The sequence below is a fragment of the Thermobia domestica genome, chromosome 5 (assembly GCF_964235325.1).
Source record: "Thermobia domestica chromosome 5, izTheDome1.hap1.1, whole genome shotgun sequence".
In the NCBI taxonomy this organism is placed as follows: Eukaryota; Metazoa; Arthropoda; class Insecta; order Zygentoma; family Lepismatidae; genus Thermobia; species Thermobia domestica.
Window position 1 is genome coordinate 224,298,711 of NC_137458.1, and position 22,604 is coordinate 224,321,314.

Genomic DNA, 22,604 nt, shown 5'->3' on the forward strand with positions numbered 1-22,604 from the left:
TATGTCACCTTTGCAAGGCTTCTTCAAAGAAGACCAGATTTTATACTGCTTCTTCATCATCTTCCTGTTCTTACTGTCTACCACCTCTCCCAAACTATCTGCCTAGTAGCCTAATTGCCGTACTAACTCGTCCTCACTCTCTGGATTTGTGATATATCTGGTTTAATATCTTTTCAATTCACTTCTTGTCTTCTTCAGTCCATTTCAATCCACTTTTTTCTGGTCATTTCACATACTTATACCCAACATGCAATTAACTCTTTAGATATTTTAATTTTCTTTTGACCGACTGTTGACGTTCTGTTAAACAAGTACATACTATACTTCTGGTGTATACAGGGTGGCCCATTTTAATCTTTCCACGGAAATATCTCGAAAACAGTTGAACATATGGGCCAAATCGAATGGTGATATCGCGGTGCCTTTCAGAGCTGCTCTTCAAGGGGGCAGTGAGCCCAACTTTGAAATTTTAAATGGAAACATGGAGCGAGAGACACCTCCTTCCATAGACCTTTAAAAACTAAAAAGCGATGTGGCAAAAGATTTTTCATATCGGTCACCGTATTCAAAATGGCTGCCAAGATATATTACTTGTATTAGATATACTTCCAGTACCACTAATATGAAAACGAACATAAATGAACCAAACAAAAATTCAAATTGGAAAGCCATGGGGCAAATCGAATGATATTGTCGTGGTGCCCCCAGGGCCGCGTTTCATGGGAGCCCAGGTCCAACTTAGAAATTTTAAACGAAAATATGGGCCAAGTGATACCTCGTTCGATAGATCTTCATACACTAAACACCGTTTTGGCAAAAGATTGTTCATATGGGTCTCCGTTTTCAAAATGGCCGCCAAGACATGGTGCCTATATGAGATAAAACATCCAGTACCGCTAATATGAAAATGTTTAAAGATAATAACGGATGAACAGGAAATCACACAGGGAATTTATCACTCCACGGCTCGAAAATGTTGCAACAGAAGAGAAGGTGATTAGAGTAAAAGTGCCATAATGCAAAGGAGGAAATCTAATTCCTAGAAAATCATTGTTCCAACGTCCTCCGTAAGTGGGAGATGTGGGTCGGGAAGGAACGGTGAAATCGCAAATGAGAACCCTAGCTTTTGGAAATTGTATCTACACAACAAAATTATCTGAAATGTGTTTTTATAAGAGATAGATGTCTGTAATGGAAAAAAAAGTAGGTAAAATTCTTGTTAAATGGTACCTTCCATTTTGATTGCAGGCATTGATTTCTGCAAAAATGAATCAACTGAAATGCGAACCAATTTGTGGAACAATGCAATTTTAGAACAATTTGTACAAACGTTGGTTTTGCTCAAAAGTCATCTGCACAATATTGGTGCATTACAGTACTAGTCACTTGTACACCCAAGTGTTTCAAACAAACCATACCTATTGCAAGTAAATGTGGGGTTCTCATTTAAGTTTTTTTTCATTCATTACCGCTTCACCCACTTACGGAGGAAGATCAGAAAGATAATTTGCTAAGAATTAGATTTCCTCTTTAGCATTATGTCACTTATAGTTTAATAATCTTTTTCTTCCTTGGATTATTCTCAAGCGTGGAATGATAAATACCCTCTGTGATTTCCTATAGGAGTTTCATCCGTTATTATCTTCAACCATTTTCATATTAGTGGTACTGAACGTTTTATCTGATACAGGTACCATGTCTTGGCGGCCATTTTGAAAACGGAGACCCATATGAACAATCTTTTGCCAAAACGGCAAAGTTTTTAAAGTTCTATCGAACGAGGTGTCACTCGCCCCATGTTTCCATTTAAAATTTCAAAGTTGGGCCCCGCGACCCCTTGAAGAACGGCCCTTGGGGGCCACCGTGACATCACCATTCGATTTTTCCCATGGTATTTCCTATTTGAGTATTTGTTGAGTTCATTTATATTCAACCGTTTTCGACATATTTCTGTAGAAAGATAACGGCCCAATGATTATAAATCATAAAAAGTTGAAGATAAAAGTGTAAAACAAAATGTGAGATAGCAAGTATCAAAATGCTCATTGAATAGAGCTCTATGCTTTCCTCATAAGGCCCCGGATGATACCCGAAAATTTTAAATAGTATAAGTTAACTGATACGTCAAAGGAAGAGGATCATACAAAATACAAAAACACGCAACTTTTGTAGGAAGTAGTTTTATTGTGTGGGGGTGTGTATAAAATGGTCATCATTCTCTTGTGTTTTGTCTGATTTACAAGAATTGAGAATGGAATGGTGGCCATTTTATACACGGTGCTTGTAACAAAATAATTTTTCCTGCAAAACTTGTATATTTTTGCATAATCCTCTGAATTATGTATCAAATTACATACTTAACCATTTATAATTTTTGGATGCTTACCGGAGAGCCATGCTAGAGAGTCCTGTGGGATTAGCAAATCATTCCATTCGAGGCACTTTTTGATATCTTTTTATTTCACTTTTGTTTCACCTTTCTATCTACAGTTATCGATATTTATGATGTTTAACCATTAAATAATTTAACTAAATTTACAAGAACTCGAAACTAAATGGCAGTCATTTCGTGAGTGGTGCACCACAAGAAAAAGTTTTCATACAAAAGTTGTTTGATGAGATGGATCTCGCAGAGATTTGAATACAAAGTAGAAACTGGATGCAGTTAGCTAAGGATAGAAGTCAGTGGAGAGCTTTTGTGAACGCGGCATTGAACCTCCGGGTTCCATAGGCCATAGAGTTAGTTAGTTTTTTTTTTTTTAGTTTTATACAAAAGTTGTTTGCTCTTTCACAATCTTTTAATTATGTTAAGAAAAATATATATATATATATATATATATATATATATATATATATATATATATATATATATATATATATATATATATATTTCTATTTAAATATACACTTTGCTATTTTCGGGTGGCCCTTCAGGATCCCATGATATGTGGCTATGTGGGGCAAACGAAACACTTCATTTAGTGCATTATATGTGATTTTTCTATCTTCTTTTCGTTTCATCCTATTATCTCCAACAGTTTGTGATTTATAAGCACTGAAGTTTCTACCTGAAACACCTCAAATATACATGTCAAATGTTATTAACTGTGCGTATTTGCTTTTGCAGTTTTCTCAAGGAATTAAAAGCAATGAGGCTCTACATGACACCAAAGAAACAATTACGGTTTAATTGGATATTTTTGAATCTATTGAAGTGAAGGAACGATCTGTGCTTATATTTGTATAGTTAGTATTGTTAGTGTATACTGGGTCGAGTATATCAATGTGTGCAACCCTGATCAGAAATAACTTACTTAAAGAGTTGTTTGGGTAAGATTGTTTAAAGGTTAATTACAGTTTGATTAAAAATATATTAAAGAAAAAAGTCCTCGTAGATACCTGACATGAATCTTTTCCTCCCTCGGGGTAGCCGGCACACAACATATTATCTGAGATCATGTTCTCGCTATAGTTGGTCTTTTTACATTCTTCGTTACTTATTACAGGAACTTCCACCTCCTGGAGAATACAAGATGGCTTTCCCTCTTCCCGGGTTGTACCCCAGCCAGTTGCAACAGCCATCTTCCCTGCATACGTTTCACCTGTAATAGTTTACATACTTGAACATCAATTACCAGTTCTCATGGTGTTCGTAAATATCCTATAATTATAGTAGTACTGTATTTATTAGAACTATTTTTGAGATGAATACTTGTACGCTAGGTATGACAAGCACCTTACAAAACTTAAGCCTATTACATCTTAACATGTAAGAGCTTTATTTTTTTAAATGTTTCTACTCTAATAATAACTTAAGAAGAGAAAATACTAGAGAGGTACCTTTTGTACTCTGTAAATGTTGCTGATAAATACTAATGTCATTAACAAGAAATGTTGTACAACTATTGAGAGTGACATTGCGTAGATTAGATTTAGATATTTAAATTTTTGTTGTATAGAGGTTATGGAATACGCATATTTGGGGTTTAAAATAATGCTAAAATAAATTAGTATAGATAATGTATGTACATTATTTTTTTCTTTATGAGAAATAAAATGATGAATACTAGATTAGCTGAAATTTTACTTTGCTACATATTTAAGTGTAAAGGAACGAAAATTTGGTAGAGAAAACAGTGATTGAAATGTGAGTTATACTTGTTAGATTTATTGTATTGTTATTTACCTGACAGAAATGTGTACCTAGTACCAAATTTCAGAATTGTTGTAAGCAATAAAATTGATGTTGTTGTTGTAACAAATTGAACAAGATTTTTCATTCCTTATTCGTTTGTTTATAATTTTTCGGTTTAGTATATGTGGTTTATGGTTTATCTTCTGCTTAATCGTAGTTTTTTACTATTTTAATATTTTGGTTTTCAAAAAGACAGTTTTACTATATATTATGTTCTTTTATTTGGCAACGTTAATGTAGGCCTATTGCAACTTGCTTTTCTTCTTTTCTCTTTGTTAAAATGTCTTATGTATAAAATATGCATATATGTGTAGGTATTTTTGTGCTGACAAGGTTTGTGTTATTCACCTGCAAAACCAATAAATGACCGTAATTTATTATAAAATTTAAGATAAAAATATTTTGTAAGTCACACTAAATGTACCAAATAAATAAATATTATTCCTTTAACAGATTTGTTTCATGTTACAAAACATCTGCAAGAGATATAAGATATTTTCTTCATAATAGTAGCATTCAAGTAGAGCTTTCTAAAGATGAAATTTGTAAAATAAAATTAGTCGTGGTCGTTATTTTAAAACCGTATACGAATGAAAAAAAAAAAAAAAACTTGTCGCCAGTCTGTAAAATGATTTAAAAAGTTAAATTTTGTTGATTCGTTTTTCTATAACCGCATCTACTCCGTGAGAGGTGAAAGGTCACCAGTCTTTTGCCTAAAGTAGCCGTCGGACTTTCGAACATTTTTATTTAGTTAAATAAAAGATCGCGTATAGTAGTACACGACCATAACGGCAAATTAGTGATATTGTGCAGTTTATTGAAAAAAAAATATTTTTTTTAAAATTTAGGTACAACTTTTAAAATGTCAAATATGTTTATTTGTTAAAATTTTGCATTTAAATTGTTTATTTAAGAATAATAGGGCAGTTTTTAATTTTATGATAGTTTTAGGTTAAAAAAGAAAAACTAAAAACAGAAAGAAAAAATAGGTATTGTTTTACAAATAAAAAATGTAAAAGTGAAAAGAATGGCCTATATAAGTTTTTAAGAAAGGTATTGAAGAGGCTTTTTCGGAAGGGAGTGTTTGGGCAAATTTACATTAACTATATGCTAGGCTGCTTTTAGTGATAGTTTAATTATTAAATTTAGAAGGGACAGGATGGCGAAGATATTTTTTTGTAAATTTTAAAATAATAAAATAAATTTTATTGTAAATAATTTTGCGGTAACGGTCATGTAAAAATTAATATTCAATAATCTAAAAAATTTCATTTTTAATAATAAAAATCATACCTTTTCATAGACGGCTCCTCTAAATTTATAAAAATTAAAAATAACTAATTAAATTAAAAATACAATTTAACATTTTAAAACACTATACTACCTTAAAAGTCGTCTCCTCTTTACTATAACTTTATTCTTTCTAACTAAACAAACAGTTACCAAATAAAAATTTTAAAAAAGCAGAAAACAATATTAAGGAGGGATGAAACAGCATAACTACATTTTACATTAGAAAATAGGAAAAGAAAATAAAGCTAGTAAGAAGACAGAAGGAGAAAAGAAAGGCAAGGCTAGAATAACTTCCCGAAGAATAGTTCATTAGAAAGTGATACTAGATAAAGAAAATGTAAAAGATGAAGAAACTGATAAGAAAGAAAGAATTACAAGTAAGATTAAAAGGAAGAATAGTTAAAGAAAGCAAAGAGGAAGAGAGAAAGGAAAAGAAAGAAGAGTTACCAGGATAATTATTGAAATATAGTTGAAGGCTTGCGAAGTATTATATATAGGATAAACCTATCGCTCTTTGCGTAACATATCGGAAGAAAAGAAAAAATCTGACTTTAAACCTGTTACAACTACCAAATGCATGTTAGTACATACTATACTGACCTAGATCCAAGCAAATCCGCCAGAGAGGTTTACTCAGATCTATTTCAGTCGATGGAAAATTGTATTATTTTTCGTATAAACTGTTCATAAGCAAATTTAATTCGTGTGACAAATTTGCGCTTTCTTTTCAGAGTTTAAATAAGTATTGGAAGATGAGAAAAACAAACTTTAAAGTTATATCCACAATTCAATATTGCAAATGTTTGGTTTATCTGAAGTTCTTAATAGAATTACCACAGTTTAGTAGTCGTCGTCACTAGTTTCCATTACTCAGCTTCATTAGGAATAAAGAGCCACAGTTGATCAACGTAACATAAAAGATAATATGAAGAATTTGTTTGTAACCAGATAGTCATTATTACTGACCTTTGACTTGTAGAAATACCTGTAAGTTCTTTGTTTCATATTTGCAAGATAAATAAATGCAGCTACATAACGTGTTCCCATACTTAAAACTATATCTTATTTATACTGCAACTCACTCCACAAAACAACCAACATTTAGGAATATCAGGTTAATTATTTAAATTTTCTTAAAGAAAAAGCACTAACCACAGTTTGACAAAAAAAAAAGTTATTACAATGAGTAAGAAAGGAAGAGAGAAAGAAAGACAAGAAAAGAAACTCCATTTATAAGTAACAATTCAATTACCGCCCAGCATCACATTATAGTCCATGAATAATTTTACGAAAATATTATAACTTACAAGAATTTTAATTTGTTTAGATTTATTTTTATTAATCGAAATAAAAATACACTGTTTAAACATATTTTAGTAATCGAAATCTACGAATTAGAATTTTTACCATTACAATGGCATTCATAATAATTGACGACAACATGTACAAGAACTGTATTATTATGAATGCTTTAGATCTGACTTAGTACAAAAATGGAATCATAAACAAATGCAAAAAAATTGAGCTATTGAAGGTAACTAGAAGCCTAACATCCATCATCTAAAATGAGGAGAAAAGTCTTTATATGAGTCCTAAGCGCTCATAATTTTAATACGATGCATAATATTCACTTCGCGCTAGTTTTAGCGTCCATTGAAATGCTTGCATTCAGTAATCGATTCAAGTTTTGCATTCAGTCATAAGTTAAACGACCACAAAGTCAGTCAAAGACTTCAACGTTAGTTAAAGAGACATAAAAGCCTATAGCGCCGCAAATTGGGTAATGTTTATCATTTTAGGGCTTTTATTTTCAAAATATTCAATTTATTTATTTCCAGTTTAAATAATTTTTTATGTGGGTATCACTTGTATCCAGGGAACTTCAAAAATAATTTTGCGGACCAAAACCAGCTAGAAAGAACATTATTCATTAGGTGCCTGAAACTGATTGGATGATAATCTGTTTCATAAATTTAAACCACTGAATTTATCTGGTTCGCATATTTTCACTTTTTAAGTTGCACTAATAAGGATCACATGTGTTTTCGGAGATTTGTAAAACGATTAGGAAAAGATGAAGTAGGGGGTAAAATAGTAAGTTGGATATTTCATTTGATCGGGATTTAACTGCTTATTACACAAATATTTCATCCTAACCCGCTAAACTATTCGCATTTCCATACATGCGGATTAGTAATAATTATTGAACACAAAGTTATAAAAGGAATACTTCACACCCAAATCAAAAATGCACTGGCCTTGGCGGCATCATAAGATGGAATGTTCATGATTGTTTCATTTCAAAGGCACATTCATGATTGTTTCATTTCAAAGGCAACGAATTGAGATGATTCGATGTTCTCAGAAAAAAATATGCCATGTTTTGCAAAGATGTTTATTTACGAAAGTTATATAATTTTTATTTTAATCTTTGTCAAGTGAATTTTGATACTTCATTCACTTCAACTGCAAGAGTGAGGATTATATGAAAACCTCAATAAATATATATACTGTACTGTGTTAAAGTCGAGTAACATTTACGAAAATTATTGAACACACTTTTTAAACTTCGAGCAGCGAACCAAAAGTTCTCAAAAAACCTCAAAAAGTATACCCATATTCCACGAAAACCTAATATTTTTACGAAAAATATTTAGGACATAGTTTTTAAACTGAAAGGAAAGGAAGTAATCCACATCACATTAAAGGACAAACTCACCGCTCATTCTTGGCTGATTTTAATCCCAAAGGAATTAATTGCGGAAAAGAGTGAAAAATATACATGATATTGTATCAAAGTCGAATGAATTTTATATAAGTTCTCGCAAAATTCTAAAACAACTGGGGGAAGTGGATGTAATGCCATTATTGAAGGGCTGAGACTTTTGGAACTCAAACTTGTTGGTTTAATAGCTCTTCGGTCTGCAACTCAAACAAACTAATATTAATTCACTTATATATTTACATATAGAAGGGAACTGGGGGAAACTACATCTTGTCCACATAGAACAAAATTTGTAGAATTTAGTCTTTATGATTCTATTGAAAATAAAATAATTTTAATTTTTTTTAAAAATATTTAAGTTTATTCTTAGAATAATTTTAATATTTTAGTCTTCAATAATTATGTAAAGAGTGTAATTGTATAATTATATTGGAGGTATGACGTCTTAAACTATCGGGATGAAGTATCTTCTGAGTTTAAAAGAGCGTCATCTCTGGAAAAAGGGGTTGCCATATGTGTCGTTTAAATATAAAACACATATATAATTAGTTCTCTATAATTTTATAGAGTAGATAATATATTTCATATATACTTTCAAGTGAAAATTTCGCTCCTTCCCGGTCTCATCCGGGGAAAAAGAATTAAAAAAAATCCTAACGGTTTCCTTGAATAGAGCTACACAAGTAACAGGAAAAATATAGAGACTATTCAATAACTTGGGAAGAATTTTTATATTTGCGAAAATTAAAAAAATAATTATATTGGTTTTAATTCTTTAATTAGTTCCCTTAAATACTTTACAATTTTTGTACAATTTTTATACAATATTAATATTCTTGATCTATCAAATTATATTCTTCGACCTTCTATCTTTTAGACCGTCAGTTCATTCAGCCGAGCGGCCAATATCCATTCCGGGAGAGGACTCATTCGATCCCCGACCGAATCAAACCTAGTATTATATTTGTCGCCAGCTTACTCGACTAGACGACTGTTTAAAATTGGGACCTAGAAGAATACTCACTCGATCTTCTACAGGTTAAAAATGAAATTACTCTTTCAGCTTTAATTCAGCTGTTCCTACTTAAAATTTCTTAAATAATAGAAAAAAATCCGCAGCTATTCATCACTCAGATAGCTGGGTTTTAAAAAATCATCCGAATGCCCCCTCATTTAAGGGACAATCAAAAAATGCAGATCTAAATGCCCCCTCATTCAAGGGACAATTAAAAATTAAAACTCTAAATGCCTCCTCATTCCAAAGGCAATAACAACTCAGTGAATGCCCCCTCATTCAAGAGACAACCACAATGTTTAAAAAAAAATCCGCAGCCGACATCATTCAGGCGACTGGGTACTAAAAGCAAAAAAAGAACAGCGCCTCCTCATTCCGAAAGCGGTTCCAAAAAAAAAACTTTATCTGGTTCGCCGTATAACGACCGCCATCACCTAAAAAAAATAGCTAAAGTTTATCTCTATCAAACCCTCTTCCAGGCTCACTTATCCCGAAAGAAGAGTTATCATTATTAACTTAAAATGAACAGTCTCTATCATTCAAGAGAGCTGCCCAAATAAAATTTAGCAAAATATTTTAAAAATACTACTTCAAAAATAAAAGGCAGACTCCCTTATAATAGGAATCTAACTAAAAATGCTTAATTCATCCTATCTAAAATTATCCTAATTTCCTAAGATTTAAAAATAAATGATAGGGCATATCTCAGAGCCGACTACTCATTGTGTAAGTCCGGTTGAGTGGTAGAAAACTTCATCCCTGCGTCCCTTCACTATTGGAGGCGCAGAGGAGTAAGGATCTCTGGGAGATGTGAAGAAGTTAGTGGTTGAGAAGAGAGTGTCTCCCCCACACAACATGGACCGTATTTATACGATCAGCCTCCCAGCTCACCAAGCATCCATATGTTTAAAAAAAAATCTTTTCCCACGGCTACTTCTTCTAAGGAGAACAGTAACTAAAGCGCAAAATACTGTATGTGAAAAATCTTTAAAAACAATTAAAAAATTTCATGACAATTAATAAAATCAATATTACTATAATTATTCATGTAAATTATACAAAAATTAATGTGTAGATTTTTAAATCAACACATATTAACCTTTCCTAAAACAAAAAAGAAAAAACTTTAAAAAAAGAAAAAAAGACTGTTTTACCCTCTGAATTTCCAAAAATGTCCTTTATGCAAAAGTTTTCATTTGTTCCTGTGCGATTAAAAGTGTCACAGTATATATATATTCTTATAACACTATATACACTCTGTCACTCACAAAACACTTCACTTTGAAAAGTTCTCTCACTCTCCACTGAGTTTGGATTCTATTTGTTCTTCCCAGTCAATATCTCTCCCTGGGGTTGGGGGTGTCCCAATGCTCTCCGTGTTGATGGATAAATAGTCATCCTCTTCTTCTATTGGAAGTTCTTGCTCCATCTTTTGCCTTTTTCCTTCAGGTTCCTCCTTTTTTCTTCTTCTCTTACCTCTTTTCTCTTTTCTTCTTGTCTCCTTAATTTTTCAACTTGTTGTACTAGACTAAGGGGAAGGTCCCAGTCTTTCGTTTCTGCACTCGTCGATTCTCCACCTCTGGACTGGTTTTCTTCTCTCCTCCTTCTTTTGTTTCTATTCTTTGCTCTGTCCACCTGGAACAAGAGCTCGACATCCAGACTCGGAAAGGCTTTCGGTCTGGCCGATACATATACGTTTCGGTGATTCACCGATAGTTTAAAAGACATGTTGACAAACTAAGCGAACCAACAACAACAAAAAGAAAAAACTGCGGTCTTCTCAACACCAGAATTAGTACTGAATGAGGAATTTTAGAATTCTCGTTCTTATAACCACATGGATCTGCCCAGTTCCCATAGAAAGATATTCAATAAATCCATCTTAATACTTTGTGAACTGTTTCCACTAAAAATGTACGAGAGAAGCCTGTGAGTAGTCTCCAATTTCATTTTCACAGTTCAGTTGTCGAAGGGTAAGAAACCACCTCTTCGTCTCTTATTTCCATGACCTCTGGTTCTGTCTTCAGAGAAGGTTTCCCTCTAAAATTTATTACGGTTCAAAGTTATTTTTCTCTGGTCAGAAGTCTCACATTTGTTCCCTCAATTCTTTGGCTATTTCTCTGTTTCCATAATTATGAATAACTGTCTTCTATTCAGAAAATAGGGGTCACAGAGGATTTTGGGAAGGGAAGGAAAAAAAAGTAAGAAAGTCTGTATAAAAAAATATCTTAAAGTACGCTAACTTGTACATTTATACTCTTACTTGTATCGAAAATTGTACGACATTCTAGGAAAACGTTTAGGAGCAGCAATTTCTTTTTCTGTTTCCTTATTTACAAAGTCTGGTTTGTCATAATACTTTTTAAGCTGATCACAGTTAACCTTCAACACTGTTTTTCGAACTAAGTCTTCAATTTCATAACTATTAGGAGCGATCTTGTTCTTAATAACATAAGGCCCCGTCCACTTTGCTAATAAACCTGCTGTCTCCCTCTTTGCGGTGCACGACACTCTTACAGCTTTTAACCAAACTTTATCCCCGACATTATACGGATTCTCTTTCCTTTTAACATTATATTTTCTTTCTTGTTCTTTGTGAGTCGTTTCTTGTACTTTTAACGCTAATTCTCTGGCTTCAGCTATTCGTTTAGCCGTGTCTCTCACATAATTCAATACATTATTTTCGTTCTCCTTTATTCGCATCTCATTAGATACTAATTCAAAAGGATCCCTCATTTCTCTACCAAAATGTAAAAAAACTCGGCGAGAATGAGGTGCTAGAACAAATCTGATTGTTTATAGCGAATTCAATTTCTTTAATATTATTAGGCCACTGCGGATGTGATTTACAGTTCATAGCTAAAAGCTGTTTAACTTTCTTGCAATATACTTCGCTTTTATTACCACAGGGTCTATATCTAACAGTGTGCACCTCTTTAGCTTTCAATAGCTTCAGGGTATCAGACCAAAGCTTATTTTTAAATATAGAATGATTATCAGAAACCAGAACTTCATAAAATTCGCTTTGACAAAATACTGTCATTATGCAGTCGCACACAGCTCTGGCGGAAATCTTTCTCAATGGAAATATTCTAGTAAACCTTGAGAACGCATCCGTTGCTATAAAAGCATACATAAAACCTCCTGTCCCCTTGACTATTTGACCCAGTATATCTACATATAGCGTGTGTCCAGGTTTGGTTACTAGAGTACTGCTCATAAACCCCGTATTCTTACTTGTAGACGATTTAAATTTCGCACATGTCTCACAAGCTAAACAATAGCGTGTTATGTCTTGACTCATTCCTATCCAACTAAACTTCGTCTGAGTTTTCAAAAGGTCCCTTTTATTCCAGGGTGTTCGGAATAAACAGAACTATGCAAAGCTTTCAATACAAGATCCCTTAATTTACTAGGAACCCATATAACAAATCTAGCATCATTGGTTACCTTATCCGTAACTATTCTCTTTAGTAGGCCATCGACATCAATAATTGATATTTCAGCTAATCGTTTAATCCGGCTATACTGCTTTCCCTCTAAAACTATTTCTTTCCCACTAAAAAGCTTTATTATTTTTCCCAGTTCGTCATCTTCTCTCTGAGCTTTCTTAAATTCTACAACGTTAACAATTTTATCCACGGTTTTTTCTTCTCCGTGTGAATCTTCATCTTTTTCAAGGAAAGGTAATTCTTCAAATCCTCTTTTTATTTCCTCCGAACCAAAGTTATGTAAAATACATCTCGGTATACTACTAATACCTTTCTTCTTTTTTCTTTCTTCTTTCAAACTGCCGCTATTATAAAAAGCAGTCATATTGACTTTTCTCTAGGTAACTCCTGAAAATCAATCAATTTTCCATCACTCATTTCGAGTTTCAAGAACCCGTTGTCTCCGACGTCCTCTAAGGGATAATATTCATTCATTAAATCATTTCCCTCATATTCCTCCGGGATTGTGTAATCATCCTGTATGCGACTCAAATAGTCTACATACAGGGCCTTTCCCTTTAAATGTCTCAAAACAACAGGATATTTACTAATTCTATTTATCCGTCTGCAAACAACAGCAGGTACTTTGGTAGCTTCCAAAAGAGGTAATAAAGAAATGTGATCAGTATATACAAAGACAGTGGGTGCATTCAGCAAATATTTCTCAAATCTCTCTATAGAGATTAATATTCCAAGAAGTTCCTTCATTGTAGTATTGTATTTCCGCTGAGAATCTGTCAGTTTCTTAGATCCATACGCGATTACTCTTAACTTCTTTCCATCTATCTTCTGAGAAATTACAAACCCCGTCGCTATATCCGATGTATCCACGAATAGATAAAAGTCCTTATTTAAATCTGGCAAAAGCAACTTCGGATCGCTTTCAAGGATTTGTTGCAGTTTCTTAATAGCATCTTCACATTCAATTGTCCATTTAAACTTCTCATTTCTACTCAAAAGTTGGGAAAGAGGAGCAGTAATTTTCGCCATGTTCGGTATAGCTGATCTGAAATAATTATAAAACCCCAGGACTCTTTGTAGATCTTTGATACCCCTAGGTCTCTTTATCTGTCTGGCCATCCTAACCTTTTCTCGATCACACGATACACTCCCGTTTTCTATATGAAAACCAAGAAAATCGAAAGATTTCACAAATAACTGTACTTTGTTAAAATTGAGCGCTATATTCGCTTTTCTCAATTTCTCAAATACTATTCACAAATCTTCTAAGTGCTGTTCTTCACTCTCACTTGCGACCACTACATCATCATAGTACACAATTGCGGTCTTAAAATAACATTCTGCAAGTACTATTTGCATCATTCTATTCAACGTATAGGGTAATGTACATAGTTCGTAACACCCACGGGCATATTGATCCTTGACATGTAAGCATGCCTGTGTATTTTTTAGAATCTTCTGCTATAGGTATATGTCCATAAGCATTACAAATGTCAAAAATTGAGTATATCTTCTTCCCCCCAAGGTGAGCTATAGCTTCCTGTATGTCAGGTAATTGACTCTTTTCAGTCTTAGTAACCCTATTAATATTTCTCGCATCCAATATAATTTTGAAAGATCCCGATTTCTTTTTGTGTATTAAGGGGCTACTGAGATATTTAGTAGGCTTTTTAACTATGATTCCTTGAGACTCCATCTCATCTAGTAACTGGCACATAATTCTTCTTTTTTCTTCCGACAAGGGTCTTAATTTAGTTGTAATTGGCTTATCTTCCTTTAGCTCTATATGATGTTCTATAACATTAGTTACCTTAGGTTCTTCTGAGAAAACTTCTCTATTTTCTATGAGCATTTCAATAACTCGCTGTCTAAATTCTCCGCCTATGTCTAATTTATCTATTATCGGTTGTAAATTTCCTTCTATTTTTCTATCAAAATCTAAAATTAAATTCTCTAGGAAATCACTATCAAATAAACAAATCGGCTGTTCAATGTCCTCGCAATACCATCCTTCTCTAGAAAGATTTATTACAATCCCCACCTTCGAAATAAAATCTCTTCCTAGCAGAATTTCTCGCAAAAGTTTTTCGAGAATGATAAATTTGTGTTTAACAGCGAAATCATAAAATTTTACTGTCGCTGTAATTTCTCCACACGCAAAGTGGTTCCATCGGCTACTCTTAGGGTCAAGGAATTTTCTTTTACTTGCCCCCATTTTGTACCCATTTATCTGCGAGTTCTTTAGAACAAACGGAAACAGAAGCCCCAGTATCCAGCAACATTTTTGACTTCACGCCAAAGACAGTACAGTTGATAACAGGTGCTCTAGTCTTGCTAAAGACACTTTTTTCTTCTTTCCCCGGCTATCCTCGCCGGCATCGAAAATCCGTTTTTTGGGATCACGGAATTAATGTTTCCTATTTCCCTATGTTGGGATAAGTGTCTTACTCTGTATCCCCTAAAATGTTTTCTGTCTCTCAGCTTTTCTGTCATTTTTTCCTCCTTGAAATTCGTATCCGCTACGCTGTTTCTATCTTCTTTTCTCTGGACTCGATCCACACTTTTTCTATCAACCGGCCGTATCATTCCGGTGAATTTCAGTGGCTTTGTTGATTTCTCAAAAGGAAATTTTCGCTTTTCGTGTTCAAATGTCCACGAATTCTGCGAAATTAATAAAATCAATTTCATTTCACTTATTAAATCTCTACCGCCAATCAAGTCATGAGCGAGGTCTCTTAAAACATGCAATTTTACACGTGCTTTCCTTCCTTTCATGTAAATGTTAACATACATGACACCTACGGTTTCTGTTTCTCCCTCAGCCAACTGTAATTTTATTTTTTCTTTCTTCATCTTTGCCCCTTTCGTTACAAGTTTCTCCGCTAGTGATAAATTTATTAATGAAATTTCACTTCCGCTGTCAGCATATAATTCAATACTTTCCCCCCAAATCTTACAGAGAATAAGCGGTTCTTTTACTAGATTATTCACTTTCTGGGCTTTATTTTCAGAAGAATGTGTTTTCGTATGAACCACAGAGCTCTCCTTCTTATTTTCTTTTTTCTTTCTACAAAACTTACTAACATGCCCCCGTTTGTGACAAAAATCACAAGAAAAAGTCTTGTTTTCACAGCGAGAATTCGTCTCGGTTTCCTTGCGGTCATTCTGTCCACGCTTAAAATAAGCAGGATCAAGAGCCAAGGGTAATAAATTACTTCCCCGCCCCATTTCTGCTCTTTCTAGCGCTGCAATAGGATTGCATGCTTTGGGTGCCTCTCGTTCGGGTAGATATAATTCACTCAAAAGAAGATGCTGGATCTTCAAACTTTCGCTTTCTAGCTGTTTCAGAGTTACAATTTCCTTGTTATATAACAGCTGTCTGAATCTTGGGTGAGAACGCTCCATAATGAAATCAACCTGAGATTTCTCATCCGGGGGATCTTCTAATCTGCTGAACATAAGCGCTACATGTCTCGCGTACGAAGCTAAAGATTCGTCAGCCTTTTGAAAACTATTTTGCAATTGCTGTTTAATCTCTTGTTCGTAATTGTAACTAAAATATTCTTTCAAGAAAGAATTTTTGAATTCCTTGTAACTAGAAAAGGGTTGTTTAAAAGCAAACCAAACTTTCCCGCTTTTCTTCAATGTTCGAGGGACAACTAATTCCAATAGCTGTTCATCGTTTAACTTCTTAGCTTGCTTAAATTCTTCTAATTCGTCTAGATACGCAAATGGATCCTCCCTAGGAATATCTCCTGTAAATTCAAGTAGGTTTAGCCTAATTTCTTCCACCCATTTACTTTGACTAATATTTGACTCCATTTCTTCATTATCTGCAGCAGAATTACTTTCTTCTTCGCGCCTGTTCTCTTCCCTTCTTAATTCCTGTATCTTAGAAATTATTTCTTCTGAGCTAACTCCCTCTCTATATTCTAGCCCAAGTGCTTCGCAAATAGTTCTTTTATCTAGTCCCGTTGCCATGTTTAAAAACTTTCCCGAACGTAATTTCATAAATTGATGCTTCCCTTAAAAATTAGAAACTTCCTCTCACTTAGTCTCTATACAAAAATAATTTTCACTTTGTCCCTGTTCGGGCGCCAATAATATGTGTCGTTTAAATATGAAACACATATATAATTAGTTCTCTATAATTTTATAGAGTAGATAATATATATCATATATACTTTCAAGTGAAAATTTCTCTCCTTCCCGGTCTCATCCGGGGAAAAAGAATTAAAAAAAATCCTAACGGTTTCCTTGAATAGAGCTACACAAGTAACAGGAAAAATATAGAGACTATTCAATAACTTGGGAAGAATTTTTATATTTGCGAAAATTAAAAAAATAATTATATTGGTTTTAATTCTTTAATTAGTTCCCTTAAATACTTTACAATTTTTGTACAATTTTTACACAATATTAATATTCTTGATCTATCAAATTATATTCTTCGACCTTCTATCTTTTAGACCGTCAGTTCATTCAGCCGAGCGGCCAATATCCATTCCGGAAGAGGACTCATTCGATCCCCGACCGAAGCATTATATTATATTTGTCGCCAGCTTACTCGACTAGACGACTGTTTAAAATTGGGACCTAGAAGAAGACTCACTCGATCTTCTACAGGTTCAAAATGAAATTACTCTTCCAGCTTTAATTAAGCTGTTCCTACTTAAAATTTCTTAAATAATAGAAAAAAATCCGCAGCTATTCATCACTCAGATAGCTGGGTTTAAAAAAATCATCCGAATGTCCCCTCATTTAAGGGACAATCAAAAAATGCAGATCTAAATGCCCCCTCATTCAAGAGACAATTAAAAATTAAAACTCTAAATGCCTCCTCATTCCAAAGGCAATAACAACTCAGTGAATGCCCCCTCATTCAAGAGACAACCACAATATTTAAAATAAAAAAAAAACCGCAGCCGACATCATTCAGGCGACTGGGTACTAAAAGCACAAAAAGAACAGCGCCTCCTCATTCCGAAAGCGGTTCCAAAAAAAAAAAACTTTATCTGGTTCGCCGTATAACGACCGCCATCACCTAAAAAAAATAGCTAAAGTTTATCTCTATCAAACCCTCTTCCAGGCTCACTTATCCCGAAAGAAGAGTTATCATTATTAACTTAAAATGAACAGTCTCTATCATTCAAGAGAGCTGCCCAAATAAAATTTAGCAAAATATTTTAAAAATACTACTTCAAAAATAAAAGGCAGACTCCCTTATAATAGGAATCTAACTAAAAATGCTTAATTCATCCTATCTAAAATTATCCTAATTTCCTAAGATTTAAAAAGAAAGATAGGGCATATCTCAGAGCCGACTACTCATTGTGTAAGTCCGGTTGAGTGGTAGAAAACTTCATCCCTGCACCCCTTCACTATTGGAGGCGCAGAGGGGTAAGGATCTCTGGGAGATGTGAAGAAGTTAGTGGTTGAGAAGAGAGTGCCTCCCCCACACAACATGGACCGTATTTATACGATCAGCCTCCCAGCTCACCAAGCATCCATATGGTTTAAAAAATCTTTTCCCACGGCTACTTCTTCTAAGGAGAACAGTAACTAAAGCGCAAAATACTGTATGTGAAAAATCTTTAAAAACAATTAAAAAATTTCATGACAATTAATAAAATCAATATTATTATAATTATTCATGTAAATTATACAAAAATTAATGTGTAGATTTTTAAATCAACACACATATTTGTATATGGTATATTATTTTTCTGTGTTCACCTGTATTTTTCTTTCTTGTGATGTTAACATGATATTAGAAATATTTGAAATATATAATATTTGAAGTAAATTGCATACACTGAAGATCCAATGTAGAAATTTCGTAAAACTTGTGTATTTTTTCTCCTCATCTAAATCCTTGATTGTACCAATTGATCACATTTTATGAATTATGTCCACCTGTCCCCCTTGAATACGTAAATAGATAAGTTTATTATTATTATCATTTTAATTGTAGGACGAAGAAGTATAGGTTTTATAAATTATTTCCTGTCACTCCACAGATTCTATGCTAGATAAGAGCCGAACAATGTCATTATATTCCCTCCTTGCTCTCGCCAATTTTGGAAAGAAAAAATATTATGCTCACTTTCAGAGCTTTATGGAGAGCAAATTATGCAAGTTTTGTTTCATTATGACAAATTTTATGAAATATGCTCCCTGTTCCTCTTGTGTATGTTAACAGATAAGTTTATTAAAAAGACCGAAGAGCTATTGATATTGAAAGTTTACTTTAATCATCCCAGTCCTTGCAGGCTAGACCCAAAAGCCGAAAACAACCGAAATAATTTAGACGTCAATTGATAGGGTTGGGGAAGCTGATGCACAAACGAGATAGGCCAAAATATCACAATATCTTTCGTACACAAACGAGAACATTTTCTGCATAAACGATGCACTAATGATTGAGTCCATTTAGGGGCCAATTGGTGTTTAGGAAGAGGGTGGGGACTGGTGCCTAAACTAGTTACACCAATATCTTATACTTCCTGCTGTGGACGAATAGAAATTATGCGTCCACAAATGTGCACAATAGGGACCATTCTGACGCCAATCGGCGGGGGAAAGGCTTGCCGTTTAAACAGCCCCCAAATTAGTTTTTGAATACCGTAGAGTTGCTTCGTGCACCAATGCCAGATTTACTTTAAAACGATGCACAAACCTTTAAGGCTATTTTGGTGAATTTCGGAGAAGGCGGGTGGTTAGGGGTATCTAAATGGACGTTCTCCTTACCTTACTTTATCGCCAGAATAATTTAGGTGAACTTCTAACAGCTTATAAGACCAAAATATATAATGGAGTGTTACCACAGCGATTTTCTTAATCATGGGAGAGCGGTATTCGTGCAACACAAATAAAGAATGAATTGTTCAAGTAGGCCATTACAGATAGAATTGTGAGGAAGACATATTGATGAATACGAATAGTTAATTGAATAAAGTGAAGATTTAAGTTCTATTACAATAGTTATTTATCAAAGTAAGATATGGACTGACGAATTGGAAGTGTAAAGAAGTGAATAATAATGCGATAAGGTTTGTGATGATACAGTGTAATTTGCATTACTCACATATTTATATGGTAATAACATATCAAGGCAATGACATTTTCCTACGGAAGAGGGTGTTCCTTAGAGCGAACATTCTTGATGCTGTGTGTGCTATGTTTTCTGCAATTTGATGTCTTCATCTATTTTGTCTATTTATATGCACTGTTCCGCGTTTCTTGCTGTGTTACGTCACCTTGCACTAATATTCTGTACAAGGCGAACATTTGTAAAAGATTCGAGTAGCCTTTATCCCTTTGTGATTATTAAATTTCTGCTATTCAAAGATAATTTTCAAACACAACGTTATTTATTAATTTGATAATTGGTTGTTTAGGATTTATATAACACCATTTTATAGCACAGTATTTATAAAACCTTATATAATAGAAGTCCGTCGATGATCGTCCGTTTCTATTTAGTTCTTGATCTTCGTAAGTAATCAAATTCGTTTTCTTATTGCGATACCTGTGAATAAGGTGACTCAGAGTATAACTATATCACCTTTCTGAAGGGAAGAACATAACATTGCCATTCCTTGATAATGAACGTCAGCTTTTCTAGGACGGTACATAATTTAAATGACAGACTATCAGGCAGAACTGAAAAGGCTGAAGTAAGGACACAGTGTCGAAGGGAAGAAGATTAAAGAAGGAAGATAAGCAACTCAAATTATCTCGTATGAGTGTATTTGTAAAAAGGTACAGAATAAATAATAATAAAGTAGCAAAATTAGGAAATACGCCTAATGTTGAAACGGAGAATGACGCGTAAGAAAGTACCAAATGTTATATTGATGGTTGTGTATGAATTCTTTGAAGTTCATGGATAAGAAAAAAAGAGGTCGTCATAAAATCTGTTTTGTCTGAATTGGTATTGAACAAAGACTACCAATTGGTTGTCAAAAAAGTGAAGCATGAAATAGAAATAAGTAGATCTAGACAAAACGGACGAAGATAAATTATTGCGATATGTAAATCAAATGAAGATATAGCTGAGAAGATTGTGCCAACGACACCAAAACTAAGTCTAGAGTTGTTATTTATTATGAAACTATTGGATAGCTCTGAACATAACATTCAGGTAGTGACTAGGGAAACTAAGTTCATGTATGACGCTGTGTGAGAAAATGCTCTCATTAACACTGATCTCAGAACCTACCGAATATCTTATGAGGAATTATGAATGGTATGACTCTCTTGAAGAATTGGAAAGTATATTTAAAGATTGAAGAAAACAATAGGCAAAAAGGTGGAACAATCAACTAAACTAGAAAGAGAGGAAGAAAGTTTGGGTGATGAAAGTTCGGAATAATCAGATCTATCACTAAGTTATAAACAGCATAAAGGAACAAAATTCATGCGGATAAGGAAGATGGGGATGTACATGTGATTGAATATGTTGAATAAAGTGGTCCAGTTATAATTTATTTTAATGATAATATTGCTAATCGGTGGATGATCAAAACTATTGTAAGTGCAATCAGCAACTAGGTGAAGAGAAGAGGAAAAGTACATGGAACACTACAAGTAATTTTAAGAAGAGTAGAGAAAAACTAACGTGGAAAGTTGGAGTAAGAAAATAGCATCACTACTGAAGGAGAAAGAAAGTAAAAGAACTTTAAAAGAAAAACTTTGTAGGAAACAAGATGTTATAGTGTGTTATAGGAAGTAAATCTTCTAAGAAGAGAAAGAAAAGGATGGATGAAGAACAAAAAGAAGACAACAGAAGTGAAAAGGAAGAAATTAAACATTGTAAAATATTATCAAATGAAGAAAGGAAATAAATTATGAATAGAAAAAATTGTTGGAAAAACAGAAGATCGAAGTTGAAAGAAGAAACATCGTCAAAACACTCGAAGATGAAACTATTGAATACGAGATAGAAAATACTGTGTAAACATAGTAAGAGGAAATAGTAACACAGAAACTAGAAGATAAAAACAGTAGGCCTTTTTGAAAAGAAGAGAGTATGTGTCAGAAGAAAGCGGAACATGAAGTCACTGGAGAAGGAACGAAGTTTAAAGGAAAAACGACGATGAAGATGAAAAACAAGGAAGAGGAGAAATTGACGATGTTTTATGTAGAATTCTTACATAACAAACGAAATGAGAATTGTGTTGCTGACTCTCTTTGCAGACAAGAAGAACATTAAAGAATTCTATATTAATGTGTTGAATATGATAAAAAATATGATATCTAAGTAGTCCTCTCTTGGAAGCTCTTCATTTCAGTACTTTATCGCCAAAATAATTTAAATGAAATCTTAAGTAGGTCATAAGACCAAGATATACAATGAAGTGTTATCACAGCAATTTTACATCATAATGAGTGATGTTCGGACAGCATAAATAAAGAATAAATTGTTCAAATAGACTATTTTCAAATAGATAGAATTGTAAAAAAGGTATATTGATGCATACAAATAAGTGAGTAAATAAATGAAAGTATAGTTGATACAGATGAAATGTAGATTTAACGCTCTCTTATTGTCCGTATTGATCATAGTAAGATGTAAACTGACGAATTGGAAGTGTAAGTAAATAGATAATAATGTCATAAGCTTTGCGAATTAATGGTCTAAATATATCAAAGGCAACTTTATTTTAGCATAGCAAAGTTTAGAGTTGATAATGTTGATGTTATGTATGTTCTATTTTCTGCAAATTGATATCTCTCTAGTTTCGGTATTTACGTATTTACACATCTGATTTTAAATTATGTTAATATTTCTTATGATGATGATGTGTATATAGCGAACATTTGTAAAAAAAGAATCCAATATCCTTTATCATTATTCAGTAATAAATTTCTGTTATTCAAAGATGATTTTCAAATACACTTACTTATTAACTTAGTAAT

General features: G+C 33.3%; 1 protein-coding gene across 1 annotated transcript in view; it reads right to left on the bottom strand.

The window, feature by feature from the left end:
* LOC145684779 (trypsin-1-like) overlaps positions 1–22,604 on the bottom strand; it is a 105,032-nt gene that overhangs the window by 5,121 nt on the left and 77,307 nt on the right. The window contains exon 5 of the mRNA XM_081757151.1: positions 3,400–3,602. Coding sequence (XP_081613277.1) covers positions 3,400–3,602 — 203 coding nt within the window. The remainder of the gene's footprint in view (positions 1–3,399; positions 3,603–22,604) is intronic.